This window comes from Thamnophis elegans, chromosome 7 (assembly GCF_009769535.1).
Source record: "Thamnophis elegans isolate rThaEle1 chromosome 7, rThaEle1.pri, whole genome shotgun sequence".
NCBI lineage: Eukaryota > Metazoa > Chordata > Lepidosauria > Squamata > Colubridae > Thamnophis > Thamnophis elegans.
Genome location: NC_045547.1, coordinates 49383 through 76654, shown reverse-complemented (window position 1 = coordinate 76654; position 27272 = coordinate 49383). Strand labels below are relative to the sequence as shown.

Below are 27272 nucleotides of genomic sequence, written 5' to 3'. Positions count from 1 at the left end.
TAACTGAAAGAGAAGAAACGATCACCTGATCTGACAAGAGGATAAAACCTCACATTATAAGAGTCCCAGATTTAGTCACTACAGATTTAGTCCTTGACTTACAACAGTCAATCGAGTGACCTAAAGCGACTTAGGATCATTTTTCACACAACCGCTGCTTCCTCCCCCCCCCCACTCACATGATCAACTTCTATAGGAAGAGCATCAATGGACGTCAAACTGTAACTTAAACAAGTATTTATTGGACCCACTACATTTACATAGAAAAGGATTGCCTAAGACGGCATTTTATTGGAAAGATAATAAGAACACTATGCTTTACTGGACAACGTAAATGAATACACGGGGCCCCAGCTATGGCCTGGTAACTTAACCAGGCCTTGAAGAGCTTCCGAAACGTCAACCATAATCAAGGTGGCCCAATGTCAGGAGGGAGAGTACTTTATAAGGCAGGCAACACACAGGCCCAGAAGCCCACCAGCTTCTGGCACCCTCAAATGCAGGATGGTCCTTGGCAGGTGGCATCCAGGCATGCCCCCTCCTTTCCGCAGATGTAATGGGGGGGAGGGAGCTCAACCCAACGAATGGCCAAGGAGTTGGCTACAGCTTGAGATGTTGAGCATCCGCAGAGAGACAAGGACGGAGTCAGGAGGTCATCATAGCGGTGACTGCCGAGGACATGGGAAGCCAAGAAGGAACACGGGGCAAAGTGGTTCAGGCAGATCTCCCCTTGGCCTTCTTTCCTCTCTTCCCTCCACTCGCTTCATAGGCAGAAAAAACCCATTCCTTCCCATTTCCCTTTGATTATTGCACATCCAGCATGAAGATATAAGGTGGCACCATTCTTTTTTTTTTTTTACAATGCACGGATTCTTCAATACCCCAAGGGACCTTTTAAGGCTCTCCTAATATAGGCCCTGTATTCAGCAGGAACCACCTCGTAGGCCGACTCCACTCCCTTTTAATTAGGTGCTTTGCCTTCTCAAACTGGGCCCCCATCTGAAATAAAACGATGGCAGCCGGGGAGGTGGGGACCCCTGCCTTACAGGAATCATTTCTGGGAAGAAGTTCCACATTGCAAGATACACCTAGAAAACACTGCGATGTGGGCAGAGCTCTGATTATTTTAATAGTAGTGGTTTTTCTTCAGGTTGTGCTGTACTCAAAGTACAGTAACAAAATTTGATTATGAAATAGGAACAAAAAGGGCCCCCCGTTAATTTAGCTCTGCTGAGGCAGCTTTGACTTCCATTTGCCCCGTTTATTGAAATCTGGACCAGGATGTGTCCAGCGGCAACTCTCACCACTAGGCCGCCTCCTCCAGGGCTGGGGCCACACAGCCCCTCTCCGCAGGGAAGAGCGGTTAAACCGCCGCTTGAGCTTCTTCCCCTGCCTTGGGCCAAAGCCCAGGAGAAGGTCAGCCGCAGGTGACCGGCTCAGCTGGGGACTGGCTACACAGGAAGCACCTCTCCTGCTCCACGGGATTATTTTAGGCAGCCAGACTTCACCCACCAGCCCAGCAGCTCTATTTAAGGCACAGCCGCAGATGGGAAAAGGGAAAGCCACACAGGAACCAAGCCCTCTGCAGGCACCCTGGCAGGGCCTTCCCGCCTGGCCGTTCCCAAGCACAGCCAACTCACATCCCCATGGCAAGCCCTACCTACCGATTAGGCTGACTGAACATATATATATATATATATATATATATATATATATATATATATATATATATATATATATATATATATATATATATATATATATATATATATTGTGTGTGTGTGTGTGTGTGTGTGTGCGTGCGCGTGTGTGTGTGTCCCGCTGGAGCAAAAGGAGAGCAATTTACTGCGGGAGAAAAGGTTTTCCTTCCCTCGAAGGAAACCGCCCTTGGCAAGGATGGAGGAGCCTGTCCATCCTGAGGGGCGTCTCCTGCAAGCAGAAGAGAAAGCCTCCTTCAGGCCTGGGAGCCAGAGGGTCAGTGGTTCCCAAGCGGGGGGGGGGGGAATGGCCCCTGCAGACGGAGGGCCACAAGCAGACCTCCACGGATCCATTTTAGCAAACGCAAAATGAAAATATGATTTATCACTGCTGAGGAAGCAGGATTAATGTTCAGACTCTGCGGGGGGGGGGGGGGATAATTCTTCCCAACCAGAAAGCTGGAATCTGGTAAGAAGGGCACCTAAGGTTTATATACCGCTCCACAGTGCTTGACAGCCCCCTCAAAGCGGTTTACCGAGTCAGCATGAATTGCCCCCAACAATCTGGGTTCTTGTTTCATTCTGAGCACTTCCTCCTCTTCCCTTCCCACCTTGGGAACAGCTCTCCTCCTGGCCCTTTCGCAGGAATGGGGTGGAGTCCGTCTTTACTAAGTGGCAAGTTCACCATGCATTTTCATCCTCCCTGTACGTAAAACACAACTAGCAGCGTAACGGAGCTGGAAAGGACCTTGGAGATCTTCTAGTCCAACCGCCAACTGCTCAGGCAGGAAACCCTATACCATCATCCTCCTTTTTCATCTTCCTTCTGTCATGAAATCCTCCTTATCACTACTCTCAGTTTATTAAAAGGTGGCCTTTTTGACTGGAGGTGGGGCTGGAGCGACTGTGGCTGGGAGACACCCCCCCCCCCCCCGTCTTCCAGGAGGCCCTGTAGAGCCCTTCAGGGTATGGGACCCATGGGCCATTCGCAGGGCCGCCTCTCTCCACTTGATGCCTGGGTCTTCCCTCTCCCCCCCAGCCCCCTCCAGTCAACAGTAGCATCCCAGAAGGCTCTGGGGGGACCTCAGCTTTTCTGTTGCGGAGCCTCCTTCAGAACAATACTCCGGAAATTTGGATGGCCCCAATCCTGCCATTCATTCCTTTCTCAAGGCACGGCAGGATGGGACTGTTCTCCTGGTCACCGGGCGGGCTCTCGGGATTTTTAGCCAGGCACAGGGAGGCGCGGCAAGATCTACTCTTGCCTCCCACAAATATTATCTCAGTATCCCTGACAAATGACAGCCCAGACGCATCCACCCATATTTAAACAAGTATCTGCAAGGAAACACATCCACCAGCTACACAATTTCAGACACCTTTCATGTCTCCCCACCACATACCTCTCCGGACAAAAAGGACAAAACACGTCCATTTTATGACCACTTGCTCAACAAGTTATGGTGGCGCTGAACACCCAGTACTTGTGCCCAGCCCCCAACATTATGACCGTTGCAGCACTTCAGTTCCCCACCCATCTACCACCCCCCCCATTTGGTCTCCTGCACGGTGGCACACTTCTCGGTGGCAGAGGCGGCCCTGGGACTGAGGCCGGCATCTGGGGCTTTCGGCAGTCTCAGACAGCTTGCCCCCCACCCACCCACCCCCAGGCCTCTGCTTCAGGCTCAGTGCCACCCCACATCCAGGCCCCACAGCGCCAAGCTGCAGCGATCCGGCTGCCGCCCTCTGCTCCGCAGGTCCCTCCACCCTTGCTGCCCTGTGCCTGCTGGCCCCTTGCCACCCAGCCGCCTCTGCGGGGCACTGCCGGCTGTAGGAGGCTTCCTTCCCGAGGGCCCTCTGGCCCCCCTCCTCCCAGAAGATGGCTGAGACCTCGTAAGCCCAGGGAGGAAGATACACCTGCTGCTCTCCAAATCGCAGTTGCTGTTCCCACAATCCTTGGGGAAGGAAGCCTCGGGAAGAGGGCCTGGTGCAACTGGCAGGCGCCTCGCACAGGGCCTGGCAAGGCACCCCTCATGGGCAGAGGGAGGGCGGCCATGAAGGGCAGCAGGGCCAGCAGAGGCAGCCCAAAGGGCAGAGACGCAGGGGCAGAGACGCAGGGGCTGGGGAGGGTCAAAGGGAAGGCAGCCCCTTGCCTTGCCCACATTGCCTGCTTCCCCAACTAGATGCCGAAAACTGACGCGGTGTTCCAGGTGTGGCATAACTGGAGCAGAATAGTGGGGAGAAATGAGGATCTCACCCAAACCTGACCTTGTATTTCTGACAAAGCAGCTAAGGACACGATTTGTGTTTTTGCACTAGCGTCTCAGTAAGGTTTATATTCCGCTTATGATCTACCAAGACATCGGTTCATTTTTATTACTGCCAAAAGGCCCAATAGCAAGTTTCAAAGGTAATCTAAACTTGACATAAATGTTTATTAACAAATAAAATATATAATAAATATTGCATAAATATTGAGACAATATGCTCAATTAAATGAAGAGACAGAGTTACAAGTTACTACACATAACGGTTCTCACTTGTAGTGGCGACAACCAACTTGGTTTGCAACCTCTAATACAGGAAATTGGGCTAAGTAAACCACAAAAGGAGCAAGTAAAAATTACTGCCTATTAGTCTATTTCTTAAGTGCCTGCAAACAGCCAAAGGTTGACCAAGGATGGTGAAACATCTGGTAGCATCTGGTGACGGTTGCTCTCACCCTTTTACTACTAAAGGAGAAGGTCCGTAGCTCAGGGCTGACCCCATGAGGGCTCCTTGGTGCTCCCTGGGCTTGCTTGTTTTCTTGCAGTGCACTGATGATGTTACCTAGTCTGGCTAATGACACGTCTGCAAGAAAACGAGCAAGTGGTTTTTATTTTAACTGATATCTGTACCTTGTTTGGGGTGGGGGTTATTTTTGTCAGCATGGCGGTTTTAATTAGGTGAGCTATACAAATGAAACAAAAGCGTGAACAAAAGAATGAATAAATAAATGAGTGAAAAACTCAAGAGAGAGGGGGAGGGAGGGAGGGAGGGAGGGAGAGCGAGAACACACACCTTGATGTCCAGTGTTCACACATCCATTTCAGTGCTCTATAGGTTTTGTATTTTGCTTTATCAGTAAGTTTTAAGTTTTGTTTTCTTTAAAATTAAAAACTGGGAAAACACTACCTCTATTACTAACAAAATTCCACAAATAGCCTACACAATTACCCTTTTTGTTGAAATGACATGCACACAGACACACAGCAAAAGACAAAGGCCTTTGTCAAGTGTGATCCTGAGAGCAAATGTCCGAGGGTAGAAAACAGGAGGCCTTCCCTTCGCCACAATGCAGTCCAATAGGTTGGCCATCACTCTGTGAGACCTCTGACCTGGGAAATGCCCTCAAGCAATCAGAAACTTTTCTTCCAACTCGCAGAAACTGAGGCCCATCACTAAGGAAATCAAGTATCCAGGTACATATAGAAACCTAATAGGCCCAGTTTGTTCACCAAAGGCTGAGGAAGGATTGTGGTGAAGGCCAAACTAAAATCAACAAACAGCCTTTGCACATGAGCCTCCTCCTCCTTCTCCTCCTCCAGGGGCACCCAGGAAAGTGCACCATCTATAGAGCGGTTCTTCCGATGGGGTCAAATGTAGGGGGAAAGCATGAGATCCTGTAGTCCTTTTACCAATCTCTCAAAACACGTCATCACAGTGGAAGGGAATGGCAACCAGATGGTAATCATTAAGGCATGCGATGATAGTTTTTTGGGACACCAGTCCAATGATTGCAGCCTTGAAACATGAAGGAGCCATGAGATTGAGGATGCCTGAGACAACAGTGGCCAGCTGGCCAGCACGCTCCTTAAGTACCCGCCCAGGGATATTATTAGGACCCGCAGCTTTCCGAGTGTTGACTTTCCGCAGAACCTTCCGAATGGCAGTTGCATCAAACCTGAGCACCTATTCCTCAGGAAGGGGAATTCCTTGCTGAAACGTTGCTTGCGGCCTCAAACAATGCAAAAAACATATTTTTCTTGTTTAGAAAATCTGGAAACAACAGACGCTCAGCACAGCTTATAGGAGAAACAAAGCTGAAAAGAAGCTTGTTCCATGAATCTTCCTTAACGTGACAGGATGCCATAACCCTCAAGAGAGGCAGGCAATAGAAAAGCCACCAGCCATGTTTCCACTAGGCTCCTCAGGCCAGGCCAGGGGATCGTGATCCTAGCTTTCTCCTGGCGCAGACCAAGGGAACGCATCACACGCTAAGCAGGAGGAGGGGACTTGTCTTTGCAGCTGGTAAAATGGAAGACCCAGAGACATTCTCCCAGTCCTCAGCGTCCAGGGCTTCACGGGGAGATAAGGCCCTTGGCAAGAGTCAGGTGGGAAATGCCAGCCTCCCAAGCGGGACCCTGAGGCCCAGAACTTTTCAGGTTAACTGTTTTATTGTTAAACGTTCCACGAGGTCACAAGTGTTCTTTTCCAAGCGATAGGCAACGTGTTTCATTGCACTCTGATGTCAGAATGCAGGAAGTGAAAGACTCTCATTTTTATGGCTCTATTTAATGGAAGAGAAGCAGCGAGCAATAAAGTGAACAGATGCGGGGACAAAATGTTTTTAAAGGGATCTGGTTAGGTGGATCTGGATCTAACACAAATCTCCTGAAGGACAACATAAAATCTTTTTGCATCCAAACTTTCCCAAATGCACCAGGGAGCCCACCGTGTGAGAGTACAAAACGAAGGTGGGCTCAAACTAACAGAGGCATCCATTCAACCTTCAGGGCTGCAAAACCTCGGCTGCTTGTGGGCCTGCTTGGGAGATGTGGGTCTGGCTCGGCTGGCACAATCACCGTCTCGCCTGTCCCCACAAAGCCCAAGCATCCGGCCGGCTCCCCCCCATTGTGCATGCTGGGACCGAGCTTCCTAAGCAGCTCTACAGATTTGCAGGTTTGGGTTCTTGTAGCGCATCGTCTATTTTACGGCTATTTTTGAGAGCCAGTTTGATGCCGTGAAACGGGGAAGCTGCGTCCTGCCTTGGAGACGAAGGGAGCCAGAAGGCTTCGGGCAGGTCGCACCCCCCCTCAGGCACTAGAACAGCCAGTTCCCAGGAAGCAGAAATGACTTGAACAAACTAATGGGAGATCATTTTACAGGGAGTCCTCGACTTACAACCGGTTGCTTAGCAACCATTTGAAGTTACAACAGATCCTCCCAAAAATTTCTTATGACCCGTTTAGTTCCGACAGTCAACCCCTCTCCCCCCCCCCAAATCACATGGTATCATTTTGCGCACCTGGGAACTGGCCGGCATTTACGGCTCTGTGCGTCCACAATTAATTACCTTTTTTGGCCAGAAACCGGTGTTTACTTATGGTTTACAAGAAAGAATGTCTAAACAGGGTTCACGTTGCGATCATGACATTTATTTAAGGAGCAAAAACAAAAGTAATAAAACCGGGCAGAGTGAGATGGTGACCTGCTTAATAACGCACCACCGTAATTCCAGGTCCAGTCAAGTCAAAGGAGCAGCATCTACAGTGACATCCTGAGAAAGCTGCTCTTCAAGATCAGGCCACTCACTTCGTGCGCTTTAAGGCAACCACTTTATCTTAGGTTTGCAGGTACCTCCCAATACAGGCATTGTGTTCTTTGGAGGGGCTGCCCAAAGGAAGAGCGGGGGTGGGTGGGGGGTTCCCACCTATTCTCCAAAGCCCCCCCCCCCCGAGGGCAGGACAAGAAGGATGGAAACCCACCAAGGAGAGGAAGCAGCCTGGAACGGAGGAGAAGCTTCCTGACAGTGAGGACAAGGGGAGTCAGCGCAAGAGCTTCCCTCCAGAGGTCGTGTTTGCTCCGTCACTGGAGGCTTTTAAGGAGAGAACGGACGGCCATTTGTCCGGAATGGCACAGAAGGGCTTGGACTAGAAGACCTCCAAGGTCCCTTCGAACTCTGCTATTCTGTTACTCAGGGAGCTCTCGACTTATGGCCACAACTGAATGCAAAGTTTATGTCGCTGTGAGACAGTTGTCAAGTGGATTTTGCTCCATTCCGGGACCTTCCTTGCCAGAGTTCTAAGTGAATCACTGTACTTGTTAAGCTAATCAGTTGCTTGTAAAGTGGATCTGGCTTCCACGTTGACTTTACTCTTCAGGGGGTTGCAAAAGGGTCAAACGTGGCCCTGGGACACTGCAACCGTCGTAAGTATGAGCCAGTAGCCAAGCATGCAAATTTTGATCACGTGACCACAGGCATGCTGCAAGTGTGAGGGAAAAAAATCGTACCACTTTTTTAGTGCTATTGTAACTTCAAATGGTCACTAAACAAATGGTCGTAAGTGGAGGACTACCTGCCTCAGAAGATAAATTATAAATACATAGTTTATAATGGCAGAAAATTCTGCCTCCTCTGCATTATGGACCGTGAGAAGAAGCATTTCCCATCATAAAATCCCCAGCCTCCCCTTTAAGAAGAGAAGGTCCCAGGCTTTCCCATTCCGGTGTTATTTTGCAGAGGGGCCCTTTGCCCGTCTTTTTCCCCAGCTCCAAAACAACCTTTTTGAGGCCTTTGGTGCTCGGGGCCCTCGACTTTGCTCAAGCAGGACACTGAAAGGTTTGACAGGCTAAACACATCAAAGCCACGTCAAGGGCTGCCTCGGCTGCCTCGTCCGCACTCGCAGGGGAGAAGGGCCGGAGGAAGGAGCGCTGCCTAAGCCCTGGCCCAACCTCCACCAGGACAGGGGATTCGGCCTCTCCACATCCCCTGCGACTGTCGGTACTACTATGCACACGCCCGCCTGCCAGCCCGCCTGCCTGCTGCGTGAATGACACGCCTTCCGAGATGTGAAGAAAGCTCTGGAGTCTCTCACACCTTCTCCAGGATAGACTTTATCAAACCCTCAGAAGGTCTTCACCTGCTAGTCCTCCTCTCCCAATGGAAAGGGACAAGGGCTCCCATTATTTTAAGACTGCCTTTCTTTGGAAGCAGCCAGGGACTCAGGGACTTTGCGTTTCCTGCAAATGCTCTTTGTGTTTCATCTGAAGTCCGTCAAGACATCCAGATCCACTCCCACACGTACTTCTGCTCACAGTGCTCCTCCAACCAATCCTCAGGTCTAATTTTTCCTACCCAAATATAAGACTCTGCATTTGTCCCAGTCAAAACCCTTCTGGGGGCTTTTTAGGTGATGATCAGCACCATGAATCACACCTGGAACCATCCTGGAATCCAGAAACTCCCCAAACTGCCCACACCACTGCATTCTGGATCACCCACAGCTTCTTCAAGGGCAGCCCCAAGTACACAATGCTACAGCAATCCACATTGGTTTGTGTGTGGTTTTGTGTTTGTGTGTTGCGTGTGTGAGAGGGGCGGGGAGGGAGACAGACAGACAGACAGAGACAGACTCTGAGACTAAGGCATAAGTCTTCATCAGCAAGGCTTCCTGGTCCAGGAATGATCATGCCTGAGGCAGCAACCTGTGCAAATGCCCCGTTACCACAACAGCCACCTGCTCTTTGGGCAGGAGAGGTGAATCCAGGAGGGCCCCAAATTGCGCCTCCGCTCTGACTTGCAGAAGTGCACCTCCAGGAAGAGTTAACGAGGGAAAACCACCAGAGCCAGGGTGCAGGAAGGCAGAGTCTGGGAGCAGAGTAAAAAGAGGGGATCGGCCTGGAGTCCCTACGTAGCCATAAGCAAATTCGGTCCAATCCCTTTTGAAAGCCATCGGCCCGTAACTAATTCCAAGCAGGTGCTAACCTCTGCTTGGGAAGATTCCTGTGGTCTTGGTCTTTCGTGCCTGATGCAGAGGACCTTAAAATCCACTCAATCCTCGACAGGATTTAACTAAGATCTTTCCCCACCCCACCCCTTCCTGACCTTCACGGCCACCAGGCACTGAGGAAGGAGCTCAATGGCATCACGTGGCTCCCCCTGGGTAGAGATGTACGACTGAGTATCACTGGCAAACATGTCAAGAGACGACCTCACCCGGTGGCTTTTATATAGATGTTAAGCACAACTGGGCAGAGCCCAGAGGCAGCTCAGGAAGCAGAGGCCTTGTGCTGGATCGCCCCGACCGCAACTCTGACCGGGCGCAACCTTGCAGAAAGCCTAACCGCCATGATGCAACTCCTCCTCTCCCAACCCCCTAAGTTGACCCAGGTGGGTGTGACGTTGGATGATACACCTCTCCCTCAATATAATGACGGATAGCACCGTCTCTTCAGGAAAACCTCCACAGGTGCACCGAAAGAGCCAGGCCTCCCTTGGCTTCTGGAAGACCATTTCCTTCAGGGGCCTGCTGCTTCAAAGGATGGGGCCTGCCACAGAAAAAGCCTGCCTCTAGTGGCAACGTTCCCCAGAGCTTGGAACCCCGAGCAGGTCTTCTTTACTGGATCTCACTGAATGAACAGATTTCACTCCAAGATATCCAGATCTTAATTCATGAAGAGCTTTGAAGATTTCAAGCAGAACAATAAGCACTCAGAAACCGACTGAAAGCTGGTGCCGTTCCTGAAGCGGTGATGTCACACGCCAAACCTAGCTGAGCCTGTTACTAATTGCACTGCCATGTTGACGAGCAGCCAGAATTTCCAGATGGTCTTCAAGGGCAGCCCCACGAAGAGCGAATTGCGCCAATCCAAACAAGACGCATGATTAACCATCAATAACGCTTCCTGATCTAGGAACACCTTAACTGCTACCTAGGATGGAGATGTACAAACCCACTTCTGTCCACTTTTGGGATTCTCCTAAAAAGCCCAATTTTTAGGGTTTTTCTGAAGCTCATCTGGGGGCTGCTGTGATTTCAGGTTATCTTAAATGGGTGGGAAGATCTGCCCATCAGAACGAAGTTACAGAAATCCCCAACGCTTTCTCTGCACGACCAAGCACAGTATAAAGTGCCGTGCACCTGGGCGCCCAGTCATGCCCCGAGAGCTGGACAGTTGGGACAAGATGAGGTCATCCGCCCCTTTTAATTGAGTCATGTCAGCACAAACATTAAACTCCCCAAAGACAAGAAATGTAACGAAATCCACTGCCACACCACAGTTCACGTTGGCCTGCTCAGAAAGGAAACCTGTTGTGCAGAGAGGGAAGGCATTTCTGTACTGAAATGGCAAACTCTCCAAATGAATAGGAGATGCTGTCCCTCCCGACGGCAGTCTTCCTTTCCTTCCTTCCCACCTTCCTTTGTTCCCTCCCTCTTTCCTTCCCACCTCCCACTACATCACAAACTGCCCCGTCCAAGCCAAGAGGGGTGGGAGAGGCCTCTCCCACCTCAGCCAGACCTAGGTAACACATGTTTTAAAAGCAAAACCTTTAAGAATCACTGCTGCGGGCATTCTCTGCACGTTCTCGGTGGAAAGGAAAGCCAGTTTTTTCCCCACCACAACCAGCCTCCCTTCCTGCCAGTGACTGCTCTCATGCTGACTCCCAGGCCAACTTCTGCTTCACAGCTTCACCTCATCTCCCTGATATACGCTACAACGTCAAGCCAAAGGGCTGTGAAAAAATGGCTTCTTCTCGGTCAAAGGCCAAACCTTTGAAGGTCCAGATGGCCCAGCCAATGGCGATCTCTCCTGCCCCAAAGCAGGGCTTCTTTCAGCCCCAGCCCTAACCCTCATTCTGCAAAGACAGAATAGTAACCAGACAACATTCAGCTGTTAAAGTCCCTCCAGAATAATCCAGTCTTTAATTAAAATCATCCTTCTGTGGCCCAGTCTAACACCTCAAGGGAGGCTGTTCTAGAATATTGGGGTGGTGATGGAAGGAGACAGCCTCCTTACTTCACCCCTCCCTCCCTCCCTTAGCTCACAAAAACCGTGGGATTATAAGGAGTTTCTCCTGGGATGCAGACAATGGATGATAGGTCAGTTCTGGTTAGAGAAGGTGGTTCTGAATACCTTGCTTCATGGCAAGCCCTACTTTTTGTCCAATGAATTCATTATTATGACTCAGCAGCATGGTGCAGAGATGAATGTCAACCACCGGTGAAGGCAGGAAGCAGTTTTACTGGGCTGGGGCAGGTGAGGCTCCTGAGGAAGGTTGCAGCTTTGCGCTGCACTGCAGCACCCCCCAACTTGTGTGTGGCACCCCTTGGGGCACCCCCACTCTTCCTCACCGGAGGCTCCACAATTCTTGGTTAAGGGCAGCTGGAAGGGCCAGGATTGCGGTCACATGATGTTAAGGAGAATCACTTAAGATTCCACAGTAAAAAGTTCAAAATGTAAGTACAGTGATGGAAATGGAAATTGGGAAAGTCGTCCTCCCCCCACCCCACTGCCCCAATTTTCTTAAGTGGTCATTTCGATAAGAATGACCTTCAAGTTTGCCCATCCTATTGAACCTTTCTCAACATCGTATCAAAATATGTTAAATACCTAACAAGTAGCAACACAATAATTCTTCCAATGGTAAGTAACAGTCTTGAAGTAACACCCATTTTAACAATATTTATTATTCCCCATAGATTCTCTGCCACACTTAACTATTTATTAATGTCAATATTAACCTGAAATTTACAATCTAAAATACTCAATCAAATTTTCAATGAATTATTTCAAAGTACTTAAAAGAATTCAAACAATACATAAGATTCCTTTCCTTATAAATCTCCACTGATTAAATAATTTATTAAATTTATATGCCAGCAGGCTCAAGAATATGATTTTTCCCAGAAATTTACTGAAATTTCTAGAGCTGGCCCAGCTGCTTCCATCCTCACCTGATCACCTTTAGCACTGTTGCTATCTGCCCCCTGGTGCCCTTTAGCACACGGATTGGAGGGTGGGAGCCCCTTTTTAGGTCTTTGGAAGATTCTCCTTGGTTTCCCACGCCTGTTTCTCCCTCCAGTGATAGAGGAGGGTTTACCCGACTGGTCTGTTAGCCAGCAGCAGGAGTGAACTGAAAGCACAGATCTCAGGGCCTTAACACACCACTTGGGTTTGACAAAGAGAATGTTTTACCTAATTCTAATGTCTTTCTCACTAGTCTGTGTTTTTAATTATTTTTTTAAATACATAGAAAAAATGAACAAAATCAAACCCCAAATGCTTCTTATTTAAGTAGCAACAGAAAGTACTTAAAAGTACAACATGGATAATTTGGGAAAACACAACTCAGTTTTTAATTTTAAGAAGCATCCAATTTTTTTTCTATAAAGACAATTGCAGAAACAGAACTTGTGGGGACAGCTTTCTTGGTAGGGCTGAAATACAAAGACTCTGTATGATTAAAGGCTTTTGTTGCTGTATTTCAGTCAATGCTATTCCCCACACTTTTAAATGCTATCTATCCAAGGAAAGTTCTGCTGCAGTTTTCCAACCTTCTGCTATATTAAATCGGATTGCTAATAAACTGAATTTTCTCGGGTTGCCTCATTTCCTCCCTCTTTTGTGGTTAACAGAACATCTTTGCCCGCAGCGCTCAGTGGCTTCCCGTCCACAAGCCCAGCCTGTCAGACGACGCTGCTGCTGCTGCTGCTGCTGCTCCGGCCGGCCCAGAGCTGCTGGGGCTTCTTCGGGGGAATTGAGGGCGGCAGGGGAGCAGCTGGGGGTTTCGCCCAGTTAAACCGGCCCAAGGACGGTTGGGCAGCGGCTAGATGGGGATTAAGTAGCAGCCCTGTCGGGATCACCGGAAGCGCCCCTGCAAAGACGAAACGCCTGAAAACCGGGCTCCGCGCTTGGCCCCCTTGCTGGGTGGGCCGAGGCAGGGCGAGGGCAGGCACGGCTTTCCTGCTGATCTGAGCGGCCCACTTCCGCCACCGTTTTTTTTCTGTTCTGCTCATCGCGAAAGGACCGAAACCTGCTCCGCCCTGAAGGCTCCGCCCGGAAAGGCCGCCCGGGGAGCCCCGGGGAGAACGCCGCGCGCCAAGCGGGAGAACCGGCGGCGGAGAGCTCAGAGCTCAGACCTTCCGCCCGTCACCCTCCCCTCCCCACCGGGCCCTTCCAGCCCACGGCGTCCCGCGAGGGCCCGGAGCCCCTCCGCCACCGGAGACCGAAGCTTCTTCCCCCGGGCCGACGCCGGCGCACCGACGCCTTCCGGCTGCCGGGGAACCGCGGCCCAGCCCCCGCTCGGCGGCGAGAGATGCTCCGCGGCCTGGATGCTCGCGGCCCTCCCCGGGAGCTCTCGCGGCGATCGGGCGGCGACCGGCGCCTCTTCGTAGCAGCGGCCGCCGAGCGTCCCGGTGCGAAAGCCCAGCCCCGGAGGCCTTCCGGGCAGCGCCGCAGAGCGAGCGGAGCCTCCGGCACCCGGGAAGCGCAAGAGGCTCGGCGCCGGCTCCTCTTCCCCGAAGCCCCAGCTGCCCGTTACTCGGAGAGACGCCTCCGCGGGCCCAGTCCGGAGCGTGAGGTGCCCGCCCAGCTCGCCCGCCCGCCCGCCCGCCCGGTCGCTCACCGCGCTTGCCCGGGCCGAAGGCGACCACCACGAAGTAGTCGGCGAGGCGCGCCATGCCGGAGAAGCTCCGCGGAGCCGCCGCCACCGCCGGAGGAGGAGGAGGAGGAGAAGGAGGCGGCGGCCGCCTTGCGGATCATCGCCGTCCAGGCGCCGCCACTGTCGCTCCCGCCGCCGCCCCTCCACCCCCGGCCGCCTCCAACGCCGCCGCCGCCGCCGCCATCTTGCCCGAGCGGCGGGAGGCCAGCCTGCCCAGAACGAGCGCAGGGCGCAGGCGCAGCTCCAGGATCCAGCCAATGGAGAGCAGGTCCGCGAAGAAAGCGCGGCCGGATTGGCGGCCGGCTGCAAGGGGCTGCCCCTTCCCGTGTCCGCGCGGAGGTGGCGGGGGCCCTTCGCCGAGGCGCTTCCGCCCGCCCTCCGCGGCACGGGCCCTCCTCCCCAGGGGCGTTTCCGGCCCAGGCGCCGCCCCCTCCCTCCCCCCCCCACCTCCGGAGCTGCCTGCCGGTGTTGCGGGGGCGGGGCGGGAGGGGCGATTTGCGCGGCCCCGCTCCGTCCTCCCCAAGGAGAGGAGCGGGGCCCTCGATTGCCGGGCTGCTTTCCTGCGCTGCCTGGTGGGGTCGGGCGAGGCTGCTCCCCGGAGGCCTCCGGTGCCTGGCCCAGGAGGAGCCCGAAGCCGCCCGCCTTCTCTTCGGCGCCCTTTTGCCACCGGCCCTCCGCCCGGGAAGGAGCCCCGGAGCTGGAGCAGGATCCCTTGGAGGAAGAGAGCGAAGAGCGGCTGTGGAACATGGGTCCCGGAGTGGGAAGCTTCCCGGGAGTGAGGACCATGAGCCTCCAGAAGCTGTGGGGGCTCCACCCCTGGAGGGGCTGGACGGCCGCCTGCCCGAAGTGGTCCTGGGGTCTCCTGCTGGAGCGAGGGGGGGAGGGTTGGGCTAGAAGACCTCCAGGGTCCCTTCCAGCTCTATCCTGAATTGGAGAATTGGATCCTGTTGCAGCCCTGCGGGAATGGGGTGCAAACGCCCTGGGCACCGGCTGCTCTTTCATAATAGGAGCCACAACCGTGCCGATACCTATTTGTGCAGCGTCACAAGCTGACTTTTCTGGTAAGGGGAGGTTTCAACGTGGGCACCAAATCCAGCACCGTTTTCATGGCTTCTGTGAAAGCTCCTAATACTGTTTTGTCCAGTAGTGCCACTTCTCGGGTTTGAGGAATTGTAGCCTTCCTGGTTATTACATTTTACAGCATCCCTTCTCTCTAGTCTTTTAAACTGTATTATCAACGGCGTTTGTTGAGTAGCTAGCTCAGAGATGCTGCTGAAATTCATGGTGAAAAATAGCTGATAGCCCGTGGAGTCCACAGGGGAAGGGGAGGGTCAGGTTAACAAAAGCAGCCTCGTGGCATCACGTAGCGGGTCCTTTTTGTTGGGGCCTCCTCTGGATCCTGGTGGGTTACCTCCGGAGACCACCTGCTGGGAGGCTGTGGGCAATAGACCGGCCGCTGAGAGAGCGGAGGGATGGACTGGACGGGCTGGGAGCCTGATCCAGCAGGGCACTGCTTGTGTTTTTATGTCTCATTCACATATATAACCACAGGTGGAGTTTCCTTCTGATGAACGCAACAAGATCTTGCAGATGCTGCTGAAAAGAACCACGGTTGCCAATCTCTTCACTTCTTTAGGCTGCTGTATAAGAGTTTCAGGTTTGCCATCCACTTCCATTTTCGTTATCAAATTCCTCCCTTAGCAGCTGGTGATTGGAACTGCTGGCTACAAGGGGGGAGTCAGAGAGACAAAGAGGACTAAGGTAGTGGTCCTTTAACTCCATTTCATTTGAACTTCCCTGAGGCTGGTGATTGGAGCTGCTGGCTACAAAGGGGGAGTCAGAAAGACAAAAAGGAATAGGGTAGTGGCCCTTTAACTCTCAGAACCACTGAACTATATCTTTCAGAGATCCTGGAACAGAGGGGAACTGCCAGAGGATTGGAAAAGAGCTGATGTGGTTCCCATCTTCAAAAAAGGGGAAAAATAGATCCAGGAAACTACGGTCTGTAGTATCAGCCTGACCTCAATACCAGGAAAGATTCTGGAAAAGATAATCAAGCAACGAATTAGCAAATACCTATAACTAAACAAATAGTTAAAAGCCAACATGGATTTGTCAAAAACAGATCATGCCAGACTAATCTTATTTCATTCTTTGACAAAGTGCGATATAGTTTACTTGGACTTCAGTAAGGCATTTGATAAGGTAGACCATAACCTACTACTAGATAAAGTAGAAGAATGTAGGTTAAACAGCATCACCACCAGATGGATTCGTAACTGGCTGACCAACCATACTCAACGTGTAGTCCTCAATGGAACTGCATCTGAAGTATGTAGTGGAGTACCCCAAGGCTCTGTTTTAGGCCCAGTACTCTTCAACATCTTCATCAATGTTTTGGATGAGGGAATAAATGGGGAATTCATCAAATTTGCAGATGACACCAAGCTGGCAGGAATAGCCAACACTCCAGAAGATAGGCTTAAGATACAGAAGGATCTTGACAGACTTGAACATTGGGCACTATCTAATAAAATGAAATTGTGAGAAGAGTAAGGTTCTACATTCAGGCCAGAAAAATGAAATGTACAGGTACAGTATAGGTGGTACCTTGCTCAATAGTAGTAACTGAGAGGGATCTTGGAATCATTTCAATATGAGCCAGCAGTGTGCAGCAGCTGCCAAAAACTCTGCTATTGTGTTGTATTCCTTTCTGTTTCTGCTTATGAAATTGGAATTGCTTTGCATGGAGTAATGATTTTGATGTGTTGATGTTTAATACATTTATAGGCTGCCCAATCCTGAAGGACTCCAAATGTTCCTGATTATAGCTTTGTAAAGTTGAATCACATGATTTTTTTTGTGGGGCTTTAAGCTTTTCAATAAAATCTCTTTATCTCCCACAACTATCAGCAAAACATGCACCTTTTTCTTAGCAACCATTTTCTTTGCTTCCCAAACAATTGTTAAAGCCTTTCTGTGGTTAGTGTCCTCCATGGCACTAATCAGAAGTTAACATTTTCCAAATGAAGTAGCCATCTGTTGTATTTTTTCTGTTTGATTCTGTATTATTTTCCTCTTTTGGTTTATACTTCCCTTTTTGTAACCCCCAAGATAATAATGAGGCTTATGCTTCAAACGAAGCACTGAAGCTTCCATTCAGTAGAAGCAAAAACTGGTTGAATCTAGGCGTTCATTTCTTTTTTGGAAGCCATTAACCTTTCCCTTGCAATCTAGGGAATTTGGATAGTAAGTGGCATATAAATTTAATGAATAATTGAGCATTTTGATCCAATCCATATGGAAGGGTCATATGGTAGAAGAGGAGTTATTTGATTTGGATATGAAAGATATCTGCAACTCTCATAATTGCAGTAAAGTCTGTGATTGCCACTTACCAAGAGTTGGGGACGACTAGCACATATGTGTGAGAGGAACCTTTACCTTTAAGTGCCTGAATTGTGACCACGTGACTGCAGGGATGTAGATCTGTAAGGCCTGGTCATAAAAGTCCCCTAGTTCACAAAAACAACCTGTATCCTTCTTTTTTTGGATATGTTTAATCTGTGTTCTCATTGTGTTATTTTTTCCTGCTTTTAATGTTACAGGCGTCCAGATTCTGATGCAGCTGGGCAGCCTGTAAGTGGATGGATGGATGGATGATAGATCTGTGCTTCACACCCAGCCACAATAGTGAGCTGTTGCAGAAATTCCACAGCTTGTGGGAGAGTTTAAACTGAACATCCTTCTCGTTAACTAATTAAGTCAGAACATTCCCCTTTGTGTTTAACTTTGTCAGTCTTGGGAGTAATGCCCCCTTTGAACATTGGGTCAAGCGACCCTTCATGTGAATCTGTTTGCGGTGCTATGCTTTTTCTTAAATGTAATTTGTTCACTAAGGCACCGATGGCTGAGTTTTACACGACTGCATCCCAGGAGGTGATGCCATTGTTGTGCAGTTGTGCACTTCAGGTGATTTGTGCCACCTGCTAGACTGGCCAAACGTCCCCCCCCCCCCCCATTCAGCATAGCCTTTGGATCAGAGGCGAATGAGTGTTGCTCTGACTTGTGTGCCCGAAATGTCCTGTTTCCTTGCCAATGGACTCACTTTATTGTACTGTTTACTGCTAAATTATGATCTTGTTAACTGCTCTGAGAACATGTTAAATAAAGAGGAACCTGTAATTCTTAAATCAACACTGAAGAGGCAAGTAAATGGATTTCATGGTTTTGTAGCCTGGAGAAACCTGGAATGAGAAAAAAAAATGAAGGCTCTTGAACTAATTGCATATCAGCAGTGAACCTGTCTCTGATGGCCAGAGGAGGCTGGGATGGAAGTCCAGCCACACCAGGGCTATCCAGGCTCTCCCATGTTTCCCTCCTTTTTTCCCTGCAATGTCCTCACTGCATCCATGCGCTCCCCTCTTGGGATGCTTTGCCAGGGCAGAACAGAGGTTGCAGCATGGCTTGGCCCTTGAGGGCCCTCGGGAGTGTAATGACTGGGAGGGGGGAGGGGCAAAGGGAGCAGCAAATACCTGGTTTTTTCCCCTCTCAATTCAAGGCTGGAAGTGGCCCTCCTGGTCAAAGACTGTGGCTGAGGCTGACCGGAAGGCCTCTGGTGGGATGGCAGTGCAGCTCTGCTTTTCGCCTGAAGAGCCTGAAACAAATGGGCAACCTGGCTGTGAAAGTTACTTGCCTGGAGTTAGGAGCTGTGAGCACTTTTGCCTCCATTTGGGGATGATGCTCTGCTTCACAGGCTCTGAAGAGGGTTTTTTGAACAACTAGACAGGTAGCAGTTATTTTGGCTGCTGGTTTTCTTTGCCACCTGAAATGCCCTTTGACATTTACCTTGAGATCAAAGGCAGCCCTTCAGGCTAGCAAAGTCTTCCCCTCTTCAAATAGGACGTGGGAAATTCCGCCTAATACCGTGGAGTTCGGGTTGTCCGACGACGGGAGTTCCGTCTCCCACGACTGCCCTGTAGTTGCGCCAGAGCCACCGGCGTGGGAAAGCGCTCGGAGCCCTCGGCGCTGCCCCGAAGCTCCAGCCGCTTTAAGCCACGGACGAGCTGTCATGCCGACGCGGTAGCTGGTCGTCTCCGGCCAGCCCTTCAACATCCCGCTGGGGGCTACCCGCGACGCTCCGGATGCTCCCCCCGCAGCCGCGCCGCACCGGGGCCCGGAAGAGCGGAGGGCTTGGAGCAGAGGCGAGGCGGCGCGCAGTGGCCCGTCCCGGAGTAGAGCTCCTCCTGCCGGGCGGCGCAACCACAAGCCTGGACTTGTTGCGGGATGGGAGACGAGGCCGACGGCAGGTGCGACCCGGGCGGCGGGGGAGCCACGGGCCGGGAGCCGCGCCCGCCTGGCTTTCTCTTCTCCGTGCCCGGGAAGCGCCCGCCGCTGGGCAAAAGCCGCGCCGGCTGGAGGGAGCGCCTTCCCTCCGAGGGGCCGCCCGTGCTGGCTCCGCACCTCCTGTCCAGCCATCCCCGAAGGAGGCGGCTGCCGGAGTCAGGGCGGACCGAGCAGAGCCACGGCTTCAGTGGGGGCCGGGCTCCCCGCCCCGTCGGGGAAGGAACCGGGAGGGAGCGGTATTTAACCCGGGGCCGGCCGGGTCGGACGGCAAAGACGGGCAACTAACCCCGCGAGAGGCTCGAAGAGCGACGGCTCAATCCCACCTCGAGTCTGGAAGCCGTCACGGGGAGTGGGCAGCGCAGGCTCCGTCGCCGTTCCCGAGCATCTCTCCGGAGTCCGTCCCGTCTTCTGCCGCCATGAAGCGCCAGTTGCCGGCTGGGCAGAGTTGCATCAGCCGCCACCGCCTCCTGCTGCCCCTGCTGCTCCTGCTCTTCCTCCATCTGGCCGCCGCCGAACTCCGCGGGCAGCCTGTCCAGTCCAGGCGCGGTGCTCGGCTCTCGTTGCCCAGGTAAGCTCGCTGGCTGCATCTCCACGCGGCCCCGGGAGCCTTCGGGGGCCCTCCCTAGAAAGGCTCCGCTCCCGGCAGGGCAGGCTCTGTCCTTCACACTCCGGCGGCCCTTTCCCGGGTAGCGTGGAAGGGGACGGGGCAGTCCCGGACGGGACTCAGCGGTACCGGGAAGAAAGACATCCTCCCAGGCACACATACGCCTGCTCTCTTCTCCCTTTCCCACTGCTGCCAGACGCGGATGCTTGGCCAGCGCTTCCTCTTGGCCGCTGGTTCCACGGCTGCCGTGAACAGAATTTTCCCCTAGAGAAGCAAATCCCGAGGACGGCTCCTTGCAGGCCTGGCGGCCGTGAGGAGTTACAAGCTTTTTTTGAGCTTTTTATGGGTTAGCACCGGAGCCCTGGAATTCAGCTGAGCTGCTTTCCTCACAAAGGGTCTGTTGCTTCAAGACTTCCTCGAGGAACCTCAGTGGTGGTTCCGCTTCCTTTTCCGTCTCTGCCCCCCCCCTCCCTTGCCCTGTGCAGCTGCTGGGTGCCTGCTGAGGGGGCAGTGAACAGTCCCAGGTGTGGATGGGAGGGGTTGAATAATGGACGCTTGCCAGTTGGACTTACTGAATTCCAGAGCTGCCTTGTGTATTCTGGCCATGACCCAGGACCTTGTTAAGTGTCCTGGAGCCCTTCGAAATCAACGGGTTCAAGCTTACATAACTCAGTAAATTAAGAAAGCTGGAATCCACTTTTAATTGGAGTAAACCCAATTGATTGGCTTTAGGGAAAATGTGCATAGTAGGGCTGCTGTCCATCTTTTGACCCTCAAAGCATGACCTAAATCTAATGAATTCCATGTTCGTTCACATTTGGACGTTTGTCCCTTAAGCTGTTCATCTGCAGTGGAGGTCAGCTCACTAAGAGCATCTAGGAAAAAAATTGGCATAGAAACAAGCCCTCCATGGTATTGGACCTGGGTACTTGAAAGACCGCCTCCTGCCGATTACCTCCCAAAGGCCCATTAGATCCCACAGATTAGGCCTCCTCCGAATTCCATCGGCCGGCCAATGTCGGCTGGCAACTACCCAGAGGAGGGCCTTCTCTGTGGCTGCTCCGGCCCTCTGGAACGATCTCCCCATGGAGATTCGGACCCTCACCACCCTTCAGGCTTTCCGTAAAGCCCTTAAAACCTGGCTGTTCCGGCAGGCCTGGGGCTGCTGAGTCCCATCCCCTACTCGAATGGGTATGTGTGTTGAGACCTTTTAGACTGTTTTGTACTGTTGTTTGTTTTTGGTGGTTTTCCTTTTTGTATTGTCCTCCCCACCCCCCCTTGGTTTTGTTAGCCGCCCTGAGTCCCTCGGGAATAGGGCGGCATACAAGTCGAATAAAATCTTCAAACCTAAGAATCACCCTGAAACCATTAGAACCACATAGCATTTCTGCCACCAATGATGCAATATCATTACAAAATGAATCAGCTGTTGAAACTGGAAGTCTCCTAAGAAATCTGTTCTTTGCCATTTGAAAGCCAGAAAGGCAACACAGGTCTATTGGGAAGAGCCCCAGTGTGTCGTCCAGCCGGCCGGCCAGCCCCCCTCCCCCAACCATTCATGTTCTCAAGTGGGCACAGCTGGCTGATGAGGGACCTTCCAGCCCAGCCTGAGAGGGAAGGCACAGCTGAGACCCTCGGCAGAAGAGGTTTTTCCCCCTGTCCATGTTGGGACAGAACGTGGGGGCGGTGCAAGGGGGGAGAAAGTGGGCTTCTCCATTCACCCCTCCTTGTTTGGCCTCTACCCAAACAATTCTTGAAGGTATCTTGTGGCTGCATTTTATATCTTTCCTAGCAAAGAAATTGTTTCCTTTTTTATTTTAGTCCTCCCCCTCCCATAAAAGTTGTTGCCCTATTTAAGTTAACCAACCATTTGATTTTCTCATATGGATAAAGAGCTGTCCTTTCTGTACCCTGAGAATGCTTCTAGAGGGAGAAGGATGATACAGGGCAGTCTTGTAAATAGACTCTATGTCTTGTTGGGCTGCGGATAACTCAACATGTGCAAGTGATATCAAACAAGGTGTGGTTGCCAAGCCCCAGGGCCCCTGGTTCCTCGGCCTTGGCAGGACAAGAGGGTCTTCCCTTGGAGAAGAAGGAAGACAAGAAGAAATCAGAGTTTTAGCAGCAAGGATGGAACCAGGAAATCTGTGGGAGACCTCCTCGATCTGCACAATTTATCTGTTCTGCGTTCCACGCTGCCATACTGATTGCAGGATCAAGATCAAAGACTGCCATCAACGAGTGGCATCAAGGGCGCAGAACCCTCTTTCCTTTCAAGGGGCTCCATGCAAACATTGGGTGCCATCCCAGGAGTCCTTGGGCAATTTGGAGGCATCTTTGTAGCTTACAGAGATTGGATGAGGAGTGCATGTCTGGTTGCACTCCGCTGACACTTAGATTGCTGCAGGGAAGTGAACCTGAACAAATGTTTTTCAGCCAAGCACTCAAGAGGCACCAGTAGTGGAACATGGCCAGCAGGGGGTCAGCCATTGCCTCCTCAATTCAGCCAACCCTGAGGACAGACAGGGCTGATGGAAGCATTGCTTCTTCTGTTGGGTAGCACAGGAAGCTGGACTAGTAAGAAAGGCCACATCTTCTTTTGCTACAGGTTGTAGGATTCCTAAAGCCCTCACTGCAGCCATCTATGATTGAAGAGGAGGCGAACTGTAGTGTATCTGTTCTTTCTCACATTGCACTTTGCAGGTCCACAGAGGAAGCGGTGCGTGCAAGACCAGGCTTGCTGGAGCCGGCTTCTGCTTCTCATGAGTCAGGGCAACCAACTTTCTTGAGTTGAGTTGGAGCGCATGGAGAAGCACAGCAAGGACTTTGCCTCTGATATCTTCCCTGGTTAGAATCCAACTTAATGCTCTGTAATCCAACCATCACAGGAATCCAGCAATGACACTACGAGCAAGACTTTGGCCACCTCTGGCCAAAGAATCAGGAGAGCCCTGGCGAGATCTTTTCTGCCTAAAGACCTAGTCAACATAGAGCAGTGCTCCAGACGCGTTCTGATTTTTGCCATGGCTCTCCTCCTTAAGACAAATCTACAGTTCCTCCTTAGCAGCAAATGGAAAAGGATGCAAACAAAAGACTAAGTTTTGGTTAGCGATAATGGTTCTGCAAAGATCTTGTTATTTACACATTAAGAACTAAGCATCATGACAATGTATTCCACAAATTCTTTTGAGAGGCCTTCCCTCCACCCCACCTTCTCCCCACCAGCTCTGTGGCATCGGCTAGGCTGTGGGAGAGGCTTCCGGCTCCCAGGACTGAAACCTGGCCCTGCACTGTCTAAATCAAACCTGAATGTGGTATCCCACCACGGAGCACACTGTGCTCTCCACCCACCTCAGTGGGGATTTTCACCAAGACAGCTGGAAAGGTTCCCAGGAGTTTCCCTGGCTTCCCTAAAGCCTGCGGGTCACTCCATCCACTGCAGGGGGGGGGGGGGGCTCTGGCAGGAAGGGATGGGGTTGCTAACACAGGACAGAAGAGGAAATGCCAGCGGCCATAGTCACAGGCTATGGTCGGGTCAAAGCCAAGGAACTGCTGGGCACATTGTTCGATACCATCAGGCATTGAATTGGAGGGGTGTCATTTTTCAGGAAGTTTTTTTTCCAGCCATCCTGTGGTTCCCTGAAAGATGCATCTGAATGGGAAAGAGGAGACGCTTGTGAATCGTTTCTATGTCCTCTTCAGCTCCTAGCAGAAGGGCTTGGCTGGGACGGGGGGGGGGGGGAGAGCGATGCAAGGAAAGGCACAAGGAAGGAGCTTTCTGTGAGTGGATGCAGCATGAGATGCACAAGAGGGCACACCCCATCTTCCTTCCTCGCCCTCAGCACGGTCTTGGAAACCAGGCATTCTCTGCTTTAACAGAGTCACACAAGTCACAACCCCGCTTCCACTCTGCCAGCCCCACCCTAGGTTTTGGTGAGCTATCCGAAATGGTGCTGACTATGAAAAGCTTCTGTGTAAGCCGGCTTGGGTGTGCAGGCTCGTGCCTGTGATGCAGCTGGTGTTTGTGCACACTCTTCTTGGGTGGCTACCAGTGTACGTGTCCTGTGACAGGTAGCTTCTTTCCTCTCTGCACGTGCTCCTCCCTCCTCACTTTGCCCTCTGGCCATCTCCCAGGCTCCCTGCCAGGGATTCTGTCGCTGACCTCACTTTTTTCCTCCCCTTGGCCTCCCCTTTCCATCTTCCACCTCCTTTCCACTCCTCCCTCTGCCCTTACTGCCCTGGAAGGAAGGCACTTCAGCCGGCTGCCTGGAGGCCTGGAAGGGATCGAGTGGCAAACCCAGTGCCGGCCTTCATGTGGGGCTTGAAGGGAGCAACTGGTTTTCCTGGAGAGCTCCCTCCTCCTGGCTTCTCCTGGATGTGGATTAAGGACAGTGTTCGCCTCCCTGTTAGCACCGCTCTGGCCCCTGAGGATGGGGAAGAAGGGACTCTGCCCCCACCCCCTTGAAAGAAAGGGAAAAAAGAGCAGGTGAAAAGCCAGTGTTTAAACTTTAAATTGGTTTCAAATGGCTGTTTTCCATTTCAATTCTGCTGTTTATTTTTTTCTAGATTGGGATTCAGATTCCATGCATGGAAAAGTATACTGTTCTCTATCTGTGTGGAAAAGCGATTTCTCCAGGTTCTCAGCAACCGGGGGCTTTTGAGAGGCAGAGCCACAGCTATTATCCACCTGAAAATGCAGCCTAGAAACACCAATCTTAGCTTCTTGGTCCCTGTAGAGGCTGTGGCAGAGACTGGTTGCTGGGCTGCTCCTGCAGGCCCACCAGAAGGAAGCCATGTTGGCCTCACCTCCTGGGGAGCCATGCAGTTCATTGCAGGGTCCTTCTCTTTCCCCTGGAGGGCAAGGATGACAGTGATTTGCCCAGCTGTTCCCAAAAGAAGGCAGGCTTTCTGGGCACTGATCCCAAAGGACCTGCCAGATGATTTCCCCATTCCTCCCTACAGGGGACAGCAGCAGAAGCATCAGAGTACAGCTCTATCCAAGATGCTTTATTTTCTTCTTTCAGCTTTTATATTTGCAAGAACTTCCTGATCAGCCTTTGCTAATGGAAAGGGCAGATGTTCTCATTTCAGCTTCATCTTTAGAAATCTCATGAAAAACCGAGAGGCCGAAATAAAGACGAAAGGAGCCGATACGTTAATTGGGGCACCTGGGTGGAGGGGCAGCAACTAACAGCAAGTCAGAGGGGCCCAATCAAAGGTTTTGGCAGCTTTTCTCCAACACACACCAGCCTCAGGAAACCTGAAGTGCATTGTTAGATCCACCACCTCATACTTCAGGGGAGGTATAACAAATGAGCCTTTTATATATATATACATATACATATACAATGCTACTTGACTTCAGCTAATGCCTGCCTGCCTGTGGCAACTGAGATTGATTTGGGGGGAGAATATAAACTGCCATGAAAAACAATTCCTATAGGCAGAATTCACACAACTCACAAAACACCTTGTGCTCAGCACATATGTATCGTGTTGTATCCCCCAGACTAACCATATTATGGATCTATACCCATGGATTCTCCAATCTTTCAAACTCAGTCTATCAAGTTCTAGAAGGGGGAAAGAACATTCCCCCTTTCTCACCCAGAAGCACCTGAGCCCAGCATCTCTCCGCCTCCAGCTCTTCTTTCCTTCTTGCCCATTCAGGGTCCCTCTAAGCGTCTCCTCTTCCTTTTTTACAGGAAACCTTGGGACTCAAACCACCATTCTACCTGGCTTCCCAAGAGGCTATCGAAGAACAGTCTGTCTTGGCTGGCTCAGAAGCAGACTGGGATGGCAGATAGCCTGCTCCTCCTCCGAGAGCTCCTCAGGCCCAGACTGGACCCACTGCAGCTTGGCTATGGCCCTCTGCCCCAGCCCGCACTGATGCCAGCCCTTCGACGAAAGCGCCGTGCTGCCCAACTAATGCGCGTGGGTTGTGCTTTGGGCACTTGCCAAGTGCAAAACCTCAGCCACCGCCTTTGGCAACTGAAGGGCCAGTTGGGACGCCAGGATTCTTCTCCCATCAGTCTCCATAGTCCCCATAGCTATGGCTGAAGGCAGAGAGTGATGCCAGGACCGGAAAGGCACCCGCTCCTTGCCCTGAACATTTCCAGCAGCCCTCTCCTCCTCCTCGACCTGCCATGCCACCCACTGGTCTTCCTGCTGGACCTACATGTAGGACGTTCTCCTGGTGGGTGGGGTGGGATGTGGGCTTTGAAATAAAGCCAACGTGGGGCAGGGGGTGCTGCTGGAGGGGCCTGAGCAGCAGAAGTCCCAGTTGTCACCTCAGGAGGAGCACTGGGTGCAGCTGTATAATAGCCTCACTTCATCCTTCATACTGGCAAGAGGGAGATGAAGGTTTAGCAATAGATGGCAAAACTCCATATTAACACTGGTAGCATCATAAAAGGAGAACCAGCTTTGGCTTTCAGTGAATCTCTTCCTTGCACACATTCTTAAAACTAATAAAACAATCTAAGCATGGATTTTATCTCTGCGTGCACCACCTCAAAGTTTGGGGCTGTAATGTCAAACATGAGGCATCTCTCCCGCTCGGAATGGCTCATGCGGGGGTGCTGCTGCTATTGCTTAGGTAACACACGTAAGTGTGCAGCTGTGCAAGTGTGCTATGAGAAAGGGAGACTGGTTGGCTTGCAAGGGAGGGTGTACACCTCCTCAGCCCCCATTCCCTGGCTTTGGTGCCTCACTTGAATTCACCAGGCTCCACACCCCCTCCCCAGTGATATGGATGAGGCTTAATGCAGGGTGCGTTTCAAACCCAGATCTGTTCTTTGGGTCACTCAGTATGCAGCTTTTTCTCCCAACTGCCATGTGAAGGTAGAATTTTGTGGAACTGCTCCAGCAAAATAACCTCAGATAGTGATCTGATTAATGACTGGAGTCCAGTGCAGATGATTGTGTCTTCTAGGCACCAAAAAGCAGCTGCCGGCAGGTTTCCATAACAAAACCCTGGGAAAAGTGGAGTGTTGAATGTTAATAAAAGATGCAAAGAAAACTATTGGCACCCATGTTGTATTGCTCAATAGCAGCTCATGCTTGTTGGTCTAGTTCACAAGACATGTTAGACCAGGGTAAAGTGGGCTTTGTATCTTGTGATTCAGGGTATATGGAAAAGGAAGTTATCTACATGGTAAGCTGTATCTTGTTAAATCACAAAACATGTCACGCCATCATAGAT

At 51.5% G+C, this 27272-nt stretch overlaps 2 protein-coding genes and 2 long non-coding RNA genes across 5 annotated transcripts in view; 2 read left to right on the top strand and 2 right to left on the bottom strand.

Annotated features, from left to right (window-relative positions):
• The window catches only part of SBF1 (SET binding factor 1), a 48407-nt gene extending 34132 nt beyond the window's left edge, over positions 1 to 14275 (bottom strand). Inside the window, exon 1 of one of the 2 annotated variants that reach the window (XM_032222022.1) lies at positions 14083 to 14275. In XM_032222022.1, coding sequence (XP_032077913.1) covers positions 14083 to 14137 — 55 coding nt within the window. In that variant the 5' untranslated portion in view covers positions 14138 to 14275. The remainder of the gene's footprint in view (positions 1 to 14082) is intronic. The other variant, XM_032222021.1, reaches the window with a different exon arrangement.
• A 162-nt stretch (positions 14276 to 14437) lies between these two features.
• LOC116511817 lies at positions 14438 to 18315 on the top strand. Its single transcript, XR_004255775.1, has 3 exons — positions 14438 to 15179; positions 15670 to 15775; positions 17727 to 18315. It is a non-coding gene; the product is annotated as an uncharacterized LOC116511817 (long non-coding RNA).
• LOC116511818 lies at positions 16986 to 19057 on the bottom strand. Its single transcript, XR_004255776.1, has 3 exons — positions 18967 to 19057; positions 18654 to 18775; positions 16986 to 18365 (listed from the first exon to the last, which is right to left on the bottom strand). It is a non-coding gene; the product is annotated as an uncharacterized LOC116511818 (long non-coding RNA).
• A 198-nt stretch (positions 19058 to 19255) lies between these two features.
• ADM2 (adrenomedullin 2) lies at positions 19256 to 27070 on the top strand. Its single transcript, XM_032222039.1, has 2 exons — positions 19256 to 20032; positions 25774 to 27070. Exons 1-2 carry the CDS (start codon positions 19263 to 19265, stop codon positions 26126 to 26128), a joined length of 1125 nt encoding a protein of 374 aa, XP_032077930.1. The 5' UTR covers positions 19256 to 19262; the 3' UTR covers positions 26129 to 27070.
• Positions 27071 to 27272: the final 202 nt, after the last annotated feature.